The sequence below is a fragment of the Vicugna pacos genome, chromosome 8 (genome assembly GCF_048564905.1).
Source record: "Vicugna pacos chromosome 8, VicPac4, whole genome shotgun sequence".
Taxonomy (NCBI): domain Eukaryota; kingdom Metazoa; phylum Chordata; class Mammalia; order Artiodactyla; family Camelidae; genus Vicugna; species Vicugna pacos.
The window spans coordinates 55,978,869-55,993,058 of record NC_132994.1 but is presented as its reverse complement, the minus strand read 5'-3'; the positions used below and the strand labels follow the sequence as shown (position 1 = coordinate 55,993,058).

At 39.9% G+C, this 14,190-nt stretch overlaps 1 protein-coding gene across 5 annotated transcripts in view; it reads right to left on the bottom strand.

The window, feature by feature from the left end:
- Positions 1 to 721: 721 nt before the first annotated feature.
- The window catches only part of ARFGEF3 (ARFGEF family member 3), a 158,298-nt gene continuing 144,829 nt past the window's right edge, over positions 722 to 14,190 (bottom strand). For 2 of the 5 annotated variants that reach the window (XR_012075032.1, XR_012075035.1), the window contains 3 exons: positions 9,737 to 10,961; positions 7,773 to 8,328; positions 722 to 1,065 (listed from right to left, as the gene is read on the bottom strand). Coding sequence is in view for 1 of the 5 variants with exons in the window: in XM_072965913.1 (XP_072822014.1) it covers positions 8,137 to 8,328; positions 9,737 to 10,961 (1,417 nt within the window). In the remaining 4 variants the exon portion in view is untranslated. Of the gene's footprint in view, positions 1,066 to 5,209; positions 8,329 to 9,736; positions 10,962 to 14,190 lie in introns of those variants that run through there. The other 3 variants (XR_012075034.1, XR_012075033.1, XM_072965913.1) reach the window with 3 other exon arrangements.

Here is a 14,190-nt window from a genome sequence, read left to right as displayed (position 1 = left end):
CAGTGGAAGTGACTGAGTCTTAGTGGTACAACTGTAAGATTACCAGAGTGTATGACAGAATGATAGAATCATGATTTAAGCTCATATACACAGATTCCACCCATTTTGTATGGCTTTTATCCCTCTATTGGACAAAGAGCTGTTTTCTGAAATCTGGGCATGATTCCTAGGCTTATACTATTAACGGAAAGAGTCAGATTAAAAACTGCAAGCTGATAAGATAATGAAGTTGAAAGTGGCTGTATTTTCCTTTTCAATGTTACCTTTTAATAACAGTATTCCTATTTAGGGATATAGTTTGAACAAACTAACACATTCATTCAGTTTTTTTAACACATTCATTCATTAGTGTCTGCTAATAATATGAATTTCATATCCATTTTCATGAAGAAAAACATCAAAATATTGCAAAATAATCCCTCTTTTTTAAAGGAAACAATCTTTTATCTATAGAGTAGATATATTATTTATATAATACTATGTATAATATAGTGCAATACATATAATATATAATACGATAGATATTTTCTTCAGATATATTTTCTAGGCATTCACCAAATTGTCAACAGTGATATCTGTTTTATAGGATTGGACAAGGGGGTTCCTTCAGTTATGAAATGCCAAGGGAAGGAATCTAGTTCATTTAGCAGAATTCTGTAAACAAGATATTTACATAAATTCTTTTGATGTATTTATTCAGTAAAGGCAATCATTTCACATATCAGATTTTTTAATGCATTTGAATCTTTATTCTACAACACAAGCAACATAAATACAGTATCTTTTAAAATATTTTCTCTTTAGAATTTTCATTTTCACTTCAGATAAAATGTACACAAAATACGGTTGCAAGCTTGCTTACAGGAACCTGTTAAACAACAGACAGATTATATCAAATCAAACAGTTATATCAACATATAAATGGGGGTAGTTTTCAATTTTTAAAAAATGTGACCAAACTGACTAAATAAGAGGGCAAAAGAAAAACTGTACTTCCTTGACAAGTCCTTTGGAGTAAACAAAATGCTTCAAGGCTCCTGGTGAGTGGGGTTGCAAGGATGAATTCTGCATTTAATGGATAAAATGATATACAGACTCAAATCATTATGGCTATACCAAGCTTCATTTATTTATAATTTTAAATGAAAACAAGTCTAGTCTTTGGCATAATCTAAAGGATAAAAGGACCCTTACCACCCATTGGCTTTACTGAGAGTGGGAGATGGCAGTAGGGGAACTAATTATAATGTAATTTATTTAAGTCTATTCCTCTTAGAACAGCAGGAAAATTGTCTTGAATCATAGTCTCTTGGCATGATTAGGGCAATAAACTTATTCTTAATTCCCTCCCCCTCCCCTTCACCGACCCCCATCCACTAAAAACAAATCAAGAAACAAAACCCAAATAAAACCAGCCTTTCCCTCCAGGCACCTGCTCCTGCCCTGATCATGCCATACCTGGATCTTCTACCACATGGTTTCAATTGAAGTGAAACCAAAAATATCAAAAGCCTTAATCTTTGCTTTTGTGAGAAACTCAATTTTTATTAGAACCACTTTCAACAAAAATCAGATGAAACAAGTGCAGAGGGAGGAACACAGAAGTAGCCTGCACTTAATCATGAGGTAGCCACGGTGCCACTGGTGGCTGGGGGAGCCAAGGGCATGAGCTTCCCAACTTTAAGAGAAAGCATATTTTACAAGTTAGTTCAAAAGATTTGCTTTCAGATTCCTTCCTCCCCTTTTTTGGCACCAGTTGGTAAAACAAAAATAAGTTATTCCTAGAGATTAATTTTTAAAATTTAATTCAAAATCAATTATTTCTAAGAGAACTAAATGCACAAGAAATTTCCAAAAATGATTATGGGAAACAAAACTGAAATAGAATAGCTTCAATTACTTCCATCAACAGAGGCAAGGATTTGAATCCTTGGTATAATTAACACTGATACACTTCCTCATCTCACTAATTTTAGTAAATACAGTCATTACTTTCTACTCATACAGCAGTTTCATTTAAAAAAATGTAAGGATACTTAAGAAGTCTTTAAAGAAATATACTGAATCAATAGAAATTATGTGCAATATAGTTTATACAGGGAGATGATTTTAAGATACTTAATTTTTCTCTTGAATTATTACCTCCACGGTCCTTATTTTTTGTTTTAATGTAAAAAGAATTTCCAAAGCGAACTAACTGAATAAAGAGTTAAGAGATAAACTAAGGCCCCATCTATATTTAACATGATTTCACTGTATCCCCAAAGCATACGGATGCACTTTTACATTTTTCTCATCATTTCGAAGATGAGATAATAAATATGAGCTCAATTGTGTAGATAGGTGCACACACACAACAGATGTACTGAAAAGTCCTTAAAACAGGCACATGTGCTGCTCAAAAGAGAGTTGGTTCAGTTTGCAAATTCCCATGAAGCCATTTGGTAGACTCTTTACAGATGCATAGGAAATTAAAACATTAATTTACCCTAGTTAAGTGAAAGATGAAGATACATCACATAGTATAATGTCATCTTGATATTTTGGTGACAAATGGGGGACATAAAACTACTGGCAAGCGAGCAACTACTCAAAAATTTCTGGAAGCCAGGAGCCAAGGTTATGATGGACTCAACATGGAAACATCTCATTAAAACTCTATGGACAGAAGAAATTAAAACATTACATACTTGAATTTAAAATCACCTTCAGTACAAGTCAAAGGGTCAACATGATACAAAAGATCATCCATAGACTTAATGTTTCTAAATACAAAGACGAGAAGCTTATACTGATCTCACTGTTCCACAGAACTTATACATTCATTGTCTCCTAGTTTGTAAAAATCAACTGTTGGCATAGTAAACCTGGAAACTGAACAGGAATGCTATAGAGAGTCCAATTCCAAGTTCTCTGCCCAAGGTGAAGTTCAGTCTTTCTCTAGTGATTGATAAGTCAGGCTGATCTTAAAGGGAGTAGTTGGTTATTTTTTCCAGGTAGTGGTTCTCAAAGCGTAGTCCCCAGCCCAGCAGCACAGGTCTCATCTGGGAACTTGTTAGAAATGCAAATTTCTAGGCCAACTGAGTCAGACATGCTAGGCAAGGGTCCAGCAAGCTGTGCTTTAACAAGCCCTCCAGATGATTCTGATGTGTGCTAAAGTTTGAGGACCACTGTTCTAAAGTCAAAAGATACTAGACAACCACTACTTGAACCTTCAGGATAGGAATTACCAGTACAAACAATTCTTGGTGCTTGAAAATGCTGGAAGGACCATAACTGGATGAAATTGACCAGCAGTTGACTGCAGTTTTGTCACTAAGATGGTCAACCAGTCTCTCCTCCCCAAACCACCCCCCACCACCCTTGCATAATTGCACAAAGATAGAGGGAAAAGGTTTTGTACGGTGCTACTGGTGTGGTAGTGGGTTTTTCTCCAATTAATCAGTGCCACTCTATAAGGGAATCAGGCATTATTCTCAAGTGAGTTTCTCCTACACAGTCCCAGGGGATGATTTGGTTTTTTTTTTTGGTCTATCTTCCCTGAAGTAATAATTGTGTTTTGGAAATCTAAATGGTGTTCTAACCCAAAACCTTAAGTTATTAGTTAACTTCCACATCAAATACAAATATTACAATACAGCCAAAGGAAAGGGACCTCACAGAAAGACAAAGTTTTCTAGATCGCGCCACTAGTGAAAGAGGAAAAATTTTTTTTTTGGATGAGGCGTAACTATAAATGAGTTCTTTACCCAATTTCATAAATCTTGCCATATGACAAGCTCATATATCCAATAAAAGTGCTTACAAATAGTCTTTTGCTTTTTTTAAGGCCACACGAAATCTCCCTAAGTGGTACCTAAGCAGATGTACGTGCTGTCATGTGCTTAATACAATATGTTGGATTTTTTCTTCTGCCTGTTTCCCTGTCTACAAAGCAAGTAGAAATATTTAGGTGTTATGGCCCATGGTTACTATGGATACTAACCTGGTGCCCTCAGTACCTGGATCTTTAATCAGTCTTGTCCGACTAGTTGCTTCCTCTTCAGAGAATGTGCATTTTGAAAAATGGTCATTTATTTTGCATATTCCCAAAGTTTGATGATGACCTACAATTTAGTCCTATATACTTCCTGGGGAAGCAAGTAGAGGCACTGTTGGCTACAGGGCACTTTATTCTGAGTGATTAAACGGTAATTGAAAAAGGTCACTAAATCGTTCATGTCATTCTAGACACAGACTGCCGTGCTTTTCTGTGTAACAGCTGGCCGTGGACAGTATCATTCCGTCATTTGCACCTAATTTGGTGAGTTTTCTAAATTACCACTGAAGATCTGCTTTAACATTAAAGTTTAGATTTTATTTTCAAACCTAAAAATATTGTTACAGATGATCTTTCTGTGCCTAAACACTTTCTTTTTTAACCTGATTTGAAAAATCCCCATAACATAGATGTTCAATGAAATACTCAGTTTAACTGTTTAATTCCTTGAAACACTGCAGTGTTTCCTCTATGCACTTAGACATCTTATTGTAGTGAGAGCCTGGTCTTCGAAATCAGGAACATCTCTTTTGCAACCAACTCTGCCAGTTACTGGTTATCCTGGGTCAATTTCTTAACTTCTCTTGGTCTGTGACCTCATCTGAAAAAAGGAATACCTGTTCCACAAGATTACTGTGGGAATTAAATAGGGTAATATAGGGAAAGGTCCACATTCTCAGAGGCACTCAGTGAATGTCACCTCCCCCTGCTGTTTGTAAACTCTTGCCATTGTTATCAGCTCCAAACGGAGGTCTTTATTTTGTCTATTTTGATGGGACTGACACAAATGGATTTTTCTTTCTGAGAAAGAAAACTCTTCTATATAAGCAATATTGTGATGTATCTGAGGAAGTCAATTCCTGCATAATAGGAATACAATCTATTATGTAATTGCATTACCTTCTTACAGTTAAGGCTATTAGACTCTCTCAACTGACTCTTTAAGCCCTTTCCTTAAAACAACAAAAAGCCTAGTGATTGTTGTACCAAGAAGTCTCAGTTTAAAGGTCCTTTGGAATTATGTTAACATTTTGTCAGGTTTGATTTAATCTGATTTAATCTGTTGTGTATGCCAGCATCTGCCTTGGTCAGTCACTAAATAGCCTAAAAATGGTAAAACGTGCTCTAGTTTCGTACTGATGGAGAAGGCAGGAAAATAATCATAAGGGGAGAGATCCAATGAGTCATTTATTAGTCCTCCATCAAATCTAAGCCCTCCCTTGGCAAGGAGAAATCTGTTGCAGGATATGGTGTACTTGGCTGGGCTGTTCAGTCAGGAATTCTTTTGCACATTGAGTTTTCCAGGTTTGTTTGTTTTTTGTAATCAGAGGACATTTTGGTAAAGATGAACACTTTACCAAAATATTAGAAAAAGAATACATCTCAACCTTAGGGTACTATACTTTTTGCAGTAAATACAGGCAACTAAAGAAATGCGCAAAATTTTATTCTGCTTATATCTGCTAATATACTGTAAACATATTACCATATGTTTGCAATTTTACTATTGTAACTTCAAAGGCTGCCTTGACCTTGGTCCTTCAGAAACGGTTGGGGAGGGAGTAAGAGATGGGGAAAGGCAGAAATGGACACACCAGGGACAGTGAGGGACTGATGGCCAGGGACCACTCATCTACTCAGGGTTTTAAGTTATCTCCCTTTCTTCTCCACCCCTGGGAAGAGTCACTGTGACCTGAAGTACTATTGCTTGGAGATTATTTGCATCACTCCTGCAAATGCCTCTGGGAAGTATTCTGTGACTTAGCTAATTTTCCGGTTGAACTCTGTCGTGTAAGGGGTGCATAGAGTACGCTGGGAATGGAGGTGGGCTGAAGTCCAGTGTGGGCCTGGGCATGGTATACAGAGAAGATGATGGGCAGGGACCAAAACCCACTTACAAAACTTTAGGTAAAGGGCGATGTACATTCTCTCATCTTTCATTCTTGGGACCCATAATTGGGCTGGTACTAAAGCAGTGTTTGGATGCAGTAATTGTCATAATCTAGCCATGGATCCCATAATATCTCTGGGAAAATGAATTCTGAACTGTTTAGAAAAACAGTTTAACAACTTCCAGGACGTGACATTCATAAATGGAGTCTGGCTTCCTTTCAACTTTTTATACTCTATGAAAAGTTGCTAGACGTAAGCATTTTGTAATTACTGTGATTTGATAATACTCTGCTTTGCTGAAGCTTCCGGGACTCCAGTACATTGTAGAATACTCACAGGCTCACAAAAAAGGGAACCTAAGATAAGCTACAAAAAGAAACAAAACCACCACAGTGTATTGCTTTTGTTAAACAAAAAAGTTCCCAACTTTCAATTCTACTTACAAAATATAAAAAATCAAAAGTACAGAACACAACTCATTGCTATTCCAACAATTCATTGCTTGTTAAGATCGAATAGTTAAAATCCATTTCTAAACTTGAATTATTGTCTAATGAATCAGCCTGATGACAAAGAGTGTTTTGTGGAACTGGAAAAATATCTTCTGAATTCTCTGGTGATGTCTAGATAGCATACTGAAGAATAAGGTTCTTTTAGATTGCCTAAATAAATCAGGGAACCTTGTCTTCCTCTTAACTATTCTCACGGAAGACAAAGTTTACAAATACCAGCACTGAATAAAGCTGTTGGTTTTAAATCCTTACTTCCACACTAAAGAATTGATGTTTTATTTCTTAAAGGATAACATATTCAATTATGAATAATTTTTAGGACCTGGGAAAATTACAATGTATGTCTTAGTAACTAACTCTCTAGAATGTGTATGAGTGGGCTTGAAGAGTTTTAATCATTATTATAATTTAAGAAACATTAAATATGCTGTAAATGGTAAGATAAAGGTTCCAAATTAACTTTCTAGTAAAAATTAGGAAAAGAAAAAATCCACTTAAAATACTGGCCTGAATAAAAAGACCTCCAACATAGGGTAAGTCTACTTGCCACTGAAAAACTTATTTCCTAAATTTCATCCTGGGTCCTCTTCTCCTGTAGGTTTATTTTCTTCTGAGACTAGAGTGTATATAAATGACACCATAATTTCATATGATTGATGTCTAGTGTTAGGATTTAAAATGATTTCATCATCATCTCCTTTCTCAACCCTTCCAGCTGTCTCCCTACCCCACTGCCCCCCTTCCCTGAGAAGTCTCCTCACTGGCCGGCAAACTCTTGAGTTCTTTCCTTCAAGGGTGTTGATATAAAACAAATTGTTTTGTTTTCTTAAAATCCAAATGTTATACCTTATGTTCAGATAATTGAGGAGCAGAGAAATGTCTGTGCAATAAGGAACTAAGGCACCATTTTTTCCTTCCCTTTTCATTTTTGCCTTGGGAGCAAAAGCAAAGACTAATGGGACAGCCAGGGGGGCCAGTCTTCCATCTTTTGGCACTGTCTGTATCAACCAATACCATGGGGTACTATGTGTCAAAGGCTGCCATGCCACAGATTTAATATCCTGCCAGGAAAGAATTTTCTTCTTTTAGAAGTAGGGAATTGAAGGCACAATAGTACCTTATATGAGGAAGTTGGTGAATACCAACCAGAAAATCTTGACAACTCAGGAACAATTTTTAAATGTTCTGGAATATTTTACAGAGGAAGTCAGTCATCCCTTGCTTGATTATGACACCCAAGAATACATTTTTACAACTGTTTGCTTCCCTGCCAAACTCATAAATCGTCATCACTTAATCGTGTCTGTGTGTACATCAGCTTGACTTACCAGCAGATACTTCTTTAGCAACTGCATTTTTTAAAATGATCAATGTAGTGTTTTCAAAGGAGTAGTCCTAGAAAGTGACCCATTTGGGGATAACATTGCAGGCAAAACCCTGGAAAATAAACAAGATTTAGAAATATGTCAAGGAATGTAGACTCTTCTGAAATGATGTGCAAAATTGGAGTATCACTTGTGTCACCTAGATACAACCTTAGTACCCAGAATGGCCCCAGTGCCGATTAGTTAGGGAGCAACTGGGTGTTCTCTGAGACACGGGGGCCCGTGGTAGGGAAAATGCTATCAGTTGGATTGGCAGACATACTCTAACCGTCTTAGTGTATTTCCTTGGGAATGGAACGTGAGTCTTCTACACAATGATGTCATAGACACGGCCCACTCTGCCAAGCCATTCTCTCACAGCCTGGCGAACTCTGATGTCAGTCACATGACAGGTCAGCTGGCTGATGCACGGGAACACTGCTGGCTGGAGGGCTGTGAAGGTCTGGTCTGGAAGGATCTGAATCTGATTGAGAACTGTTAGCACCATGTTGGTCCACGCCTAAGAGAAAGGATTTAAGAGAATGAGCAGGTTTCATTTGAACTCTTGGTGTGTGGCTAAGCCCTGTCAATCTACAAGTGAGTGGGTTTTCTCAGGCTTTTAGGCTTCAATAAATTAGTCTTTACTAATTTAATGTACCTATAATAAAATGTCAGTTTAAGTTCATATATATAAAGAACAGTGGAGACTCATCTAACATTAGGAATATCTTATTTCAGCTTTTACAAAATATAAAAATCATATTCCTCAGATTTTAAAAAATTCTCTTGCTTTCTCATAATGACATTTCCATAAGTCATATGACACTTTTAATCAGCAGTCTCTAAAATGCCTAGATGGAAGAAAGTATAGCTCATGCTTAGCATGTATGGAGGCCCTGGGTTCAATTCCAAGTACCTCCATTAAAAAAGTAAAATAAATAAATAAACCTAATTACCCCCCCCAATTAAAAAAATGCCTAGAAAACTTGGAGTTTTACGATTTTAAAAGTTAACCTAAATTAAGGTACATCTATTCCAAGACAGGAAAAAGCAATTAAGATTTGTTACTTGTCAATGTTACCTGTTAAAGAACAACCTTACATCTCAGTTTGAGTGGGTACTTTTGCAAATCTAGTCTAAGATAATTTTTGTAGATTCTGAATTAGGAAGCTTGGTTCTACGTTCCAGATAATGCCAGAGGGAAAAAGTATCTTGCAAGATTCATACTGATTCCAAATTAATGTTCATTTTAAGAATATTCCCCTCTGTAGGTTCATAGAATCGTGGGGCCCAAAAGCTCCTAACTTTGTTGCCTGCAACAGGAGTCTACAATTCAAGATAATTATTTTTAAAGGGCTCTCTTGAGTCTAGATCCTTCTACTTCTCTTTTCCCATCTCATCTCTTCTTAAATTGAACGAAACAGTACTGCCATTCTTTACTTCTCAAGCTCATTTTGGGATGTACCATAGAACCACAAATATTACATACACTAAGGAATAGGAACACTGAAGAATGAGAATTTTACGTGCTCAAGAATGGCTAAAAAAATAATTCATTGGTTTGACCACATTATATGCACTTTGCCTTTTCCCTTCATTACTATAGAACTGCTTCGGTGCTCCCTTCAAATGATAAACTCAGGACTCAATGCCAACGAAAGTCTATCCATTTCCTAAGCTTTGGCATCGTCTTGTTTACACAGGCAGGCTCCTAATTCTCAATAGTAGCTGTAACAACCCATGACAACGATTCCTGAAATTTCCCGAGAATAAGATTTCAGTTTGCCACTGATAGGTCTTACAGCTTAGGGTCAGGAGGTGCTCTGACTTTGGAGGCGAAGGGGAGTCCGAGCGCTCTGTGACGGGGGCATGTCGCTTGCTGGGAACCAGCCTCCCGCCCTCGCATCCTGGGGCCGGCGGGGACCCACCTGGATCTGCGCCTCGGCGTCCCTCACGGAGACACTCCGGGAACTGCCGGTGGAGCCCGAGCGGGGCCTCTTCTCCTGCCGCAGCAGCTCGGGGCCGGCGCTGAAGGAGTGCCGCATCTGCCCCTGGTCCATCAGGTGCTGCGGCCGCTGGAGCAGCGGGGAGCCTTGGCCCCGGGGCCCCAGCGGCTCTCCCTTCTTCTCCGCCTTGACCTCCTTGGGGAAGGCGGGCACGTTGTGCTGCTGCTTCCTCCTCTTGTACTCCGTCATCAGCTTGGCGATGGTCTTGTCGGCCGCCATGGTGTAGATCTTGTTGCCCGCGTTCTCCCACCACTCCTTCCTGCGGCCGGGGTCCTTCTTCTCCACCTTGGGGCTCGGCGGCGGCGGCTGCAGCAGCGTCTCCCCGCCGGCCCCGCGCAGGCCCAGGGCCTCGCCCGCGGGATCCCGCGTCTGGCTTCGGTCGTCCTCGGAAGGCGTGTCTTTCCCCGAGAAGCCCCCAGTGGACGGGGTGGACGACTCCGACTGGAAGGAGGGGAGGATGAAGAACGGGTCGCCCTTGAAGACGGGCGCTTCCTCCAGGGTGCTCTCCAGGTCCAGGTGCATCTGGATGTAGTTATTGCACAGCTCCATGCACAGCTTGTGGAGCCTCTTGACCAGCCACACCCAGTCCGCGTTGCTGACGGGCTGGACGCTGAGCGAGGGCATCCGCGCCCTCCACTGCCTCTTCTCCTTGCCTCTCGGCGGGCTCACCTGGGCGGTCTCCTCAAAAATGTCCTCATCTTCCGATGAACACTGCTGGGACGAGTCTGTGCTCCTCTCATCGTCCTCAAAAAGGACCTTTTTCACTTGCTCGGCAGTGATGGTTTCCTGATTGCTGAGAACAGCACAGACCAGCGCGTGGAAATAAATGTTGAAACTCATGGCAGACTGGCGGTAGAGGTTGGCGGCGCCCCCGATGCCAGACACTTTCTTCAGCAGGCACTTCAGCCCAGGGCTGGTGTCGAACTCCCTGGCCGTCCTGTAGGAGTCCAGCAGCAGGTCAAATATGACTGCCAAGTTCTGCATGGAGATGTATCGGAGGAAGCCGGCCAGCTTGGTTTCTGGCCCTTGGCCCTTCTCCTCCCCAGGAGAGGGGCCTTTGACAAACTCTTCTAACAAGATATCATACAAGTTCTGGAGTAACACTTGATGGGATAGTAAACTGACTACAATTTCCCTGAAAGAAACACTTCAAATGAAAAAGAAAGGCGTTGATTAGCATCCTGCTGCCTTAAATGAATTACTTGAAAACGATTCAGATGTTAGACATTTCATGATGACTAGGAAAAATTACAACTAAAACTACTTGTATTTTAATGTCTTTCTTCAAAAAGGGCAAACTTCCTAACAAACACTTTTTAAAATCTAGGGGCTATCATTAATGTTAGGATATTGAGTTAACCATTCTCAACAAGACTTAGGAAACACATAGAGCACTTTTAGAAAACATTTTAAATACAGGCATAATTACACTATATGACATTTTATTTTTTGTAGTTATGAGTAATAAATTAAAATTAAAACATACCAAGAAAGCTACTATTTCTATTCAGTTATATTAATTTTAATTGGCCTTTTTCCTACCCTTTACCATTTTTTTCTTAGACACAAAGCTTTTAGAATCGTATTGAAGTTGGTTTGGAGGGACTAAACCAATTTTCAAAATTAAATGTTAATATTTTAGGTGCATATATTAAAAAGTTTTAGTGCTTCTAGCATGTGAGACAGAGGAGATCCAAATACTGGATCAAATACTGGAGATCAAATACTGAAAAGTTTTAACTTTAGAGGTATTATGAGGCTAAGATTTTCAAAGAAAGAAATTGATATCTGCAATCTTCTAAAACAAACCTAAGAGAGAAAGCAGTATTTGCTCAGAATAGGCTAATTCCCTTTTGCATCCTTTCCTGCCATTGTGGACTTGGGACTCCTTTATGGGCCTTGGATGTGCATTTAGGGGAGGTGGGAGAGGGTGAATGCTACCTCAGCATCTGGCCAGACCACCTGGTTGAGAAGCAGGTGCAACCCACCAATGGTGACAATGCTAATCAGAGCACAACCCTGATAAGGCAGCATTAGAAGGGAATACTTGGTAATTTGGCCCCTTTTGTTTGATTGGATTCTTGTACTATTTTAAATTCCAGTTTCAACGTTTTAATTCATCAATGTGGTTTTGGGCTTATGGTTTCCCATTCTTTTCATTGCTCTTAGAATTTTATGACAATAGCTTATGGCCTGATTTTGCAAACTAATTCCTGTAACTGGATCATTATAAAATTATGACAGCTCATCCACACTATTGATTTCAAAAGTGCAATCGTTAAATATTAAGTTTTTGTTTTATTCTTATATAAACTTGACTTAAAATACTTGTCCTGCTAGTTATAAAAATAATTTTTAAACTAGAAGAAAAGAAAAATTCTTCCACACATTTTTTGAAGGCTGACCTTGCCCTTTGTGTAGTGGTATCTCAGGGAAAACACAGGACTTTCAGCAAAAATAGAGCAAGTACAAGGAACTGTCACTCATACACAGTAACCCCTTCTAACAAATCACTTAGGCAAACTTGTTTTGTGGTAAAATACACATACCATTAACTTACAATTTTAACCATTATGCATGTACTTAATACCATTGAATTGAACTTTCAATAATGTGTAACCATCACCACTGTATTTCTAGAACTTTTTCATCCTCCCAAACAGAAGCTCTGAACCCATTAAATAATAGCTCCCCAATCCCCTCCTCCAACAGAAGTAACTTTTGATAAGTTACTTAAGGCATTAGGAGACCTGAATGTGCATTTTTTTTTTGAAGAAGGGGCTGTAAAAGCCACCAGTTTGCGCTAGTGCTTCACGCCCACAACTACAAGACTCTAAGAAGGGAAATCCTGTCACCGATCACTGGTCTGGCCTCCCCACAACGCCACAAATCCCTCAAGGGACAGAGCAGTGCCTTACTCATCTGCTTGTCCCCAGGGCAAAGGTCTGATAAAACGAACTCAGTTATGTCTCCAGAACAAACCAAAAAAACAAAACCCAGATTAGTTCTGAGTGCAGGTGCCTGGAGGAAATGGTTTCCCTGAGGAATGGCTCTCCTTCACCCGCACTGCGTTGGCAGCCTGGACCCCTGAAGTAGCAGGCAGAACCAGGGGGTGACTTTGCTCAGACTTCAGAAGCCACAAGCAGCCTAGCCCAGGAGGATATTTCCTCTTACCTTCCCTGAGAAATGGAAAGCCCTTTACCAGCAAATGCCTAAAGACAGGGCTGATCAAACCCATGTCTGAACTGTGGAGGATCTGGTCAACCCCAAGATACTCCTTTGGATGCTTTAAGATATAAAATTGCTAATGTGCATATGAAAAAGGATAGAAAAATCCCCTTTACTTTAGGATCAAGCCATATTGTGCAGCAGTGCGAAAACAAGGAGGAAGCAGCAGCAATACTGAAGAGATGAAACTTTCAGAAAGGTACTGAAAAAGTAAAATAAGTGTTTATGGATCTGCAACTCTTAATTATTATCTGCCCTAACAGGAGACAAGAATGATTTGGAGCAAACAAAAACCAACAGATAATTTTTCAATTTGTTGTACCCAAGTGTTTCAACCCTTCTCTCAGCACACCTGTTAAGGAGGAGACCTTGAAGTGGAGAAACTTAACACGTTCCGTTCCTGCTTCTGATGCAGAGTACATAGGAAAGCGAGCCTCCAGACTGGAAAACTGAGAGTTAATTGCGTAACAAGTGCCTGACTTAAAACATGCTAATGTCAGTATCAGAGATAAACAGATTCATGGCTTAAGGTACATCCTAAAGCCTTAATTAAGATTACATGGATCGTTTAAAGCTCGGCCTGTCAATGTCAAGGTGACTTAAAAACAAAACCCAGATTTTTCTTTACTGAAAGGTTGGAATCTGGTTTTAGTTTCAGTCTTTTTCTTCTGTGAGTGATTTCAATGTGGACTTCCGAGGACGTATCTGACCAGTAGGTACACACTTTGCTGACGTCTAACTAATCTTTCACTATCTTCTGTGCTAAGTTAAGAACCACCCCTGTGAGTGAGTCAAATCCAAGAACTCAAAATACTTGAAGAATTTTAGAGAATGTTTTTAGGTATAGTGGCCTCTACTGAAGAATTTAATATGCTTTGCCTGTTTTACTGAATTTTATTGAGGGTGTAATTGTCTATTAAAAGTACTAAGTGGAGGGCGAAGCGCCGATCAGGGCGGAGCGCGCAGCTGCAAAGAGCAGCGGAGCTACCGGCGGCGCAGGTAGAGGGAGAGCGGCCCCCCCCGCCTGTCGGGCAGGAACACAGCCCCTGACCGAGGTGCTGGGAGGGGGCACGACCCGCCCTCCTGCCTGGCCAGTCTGCAACATCTGACTGCGGCATCCGGAGGGGCAGTGACCCGCCCGCCCGCCC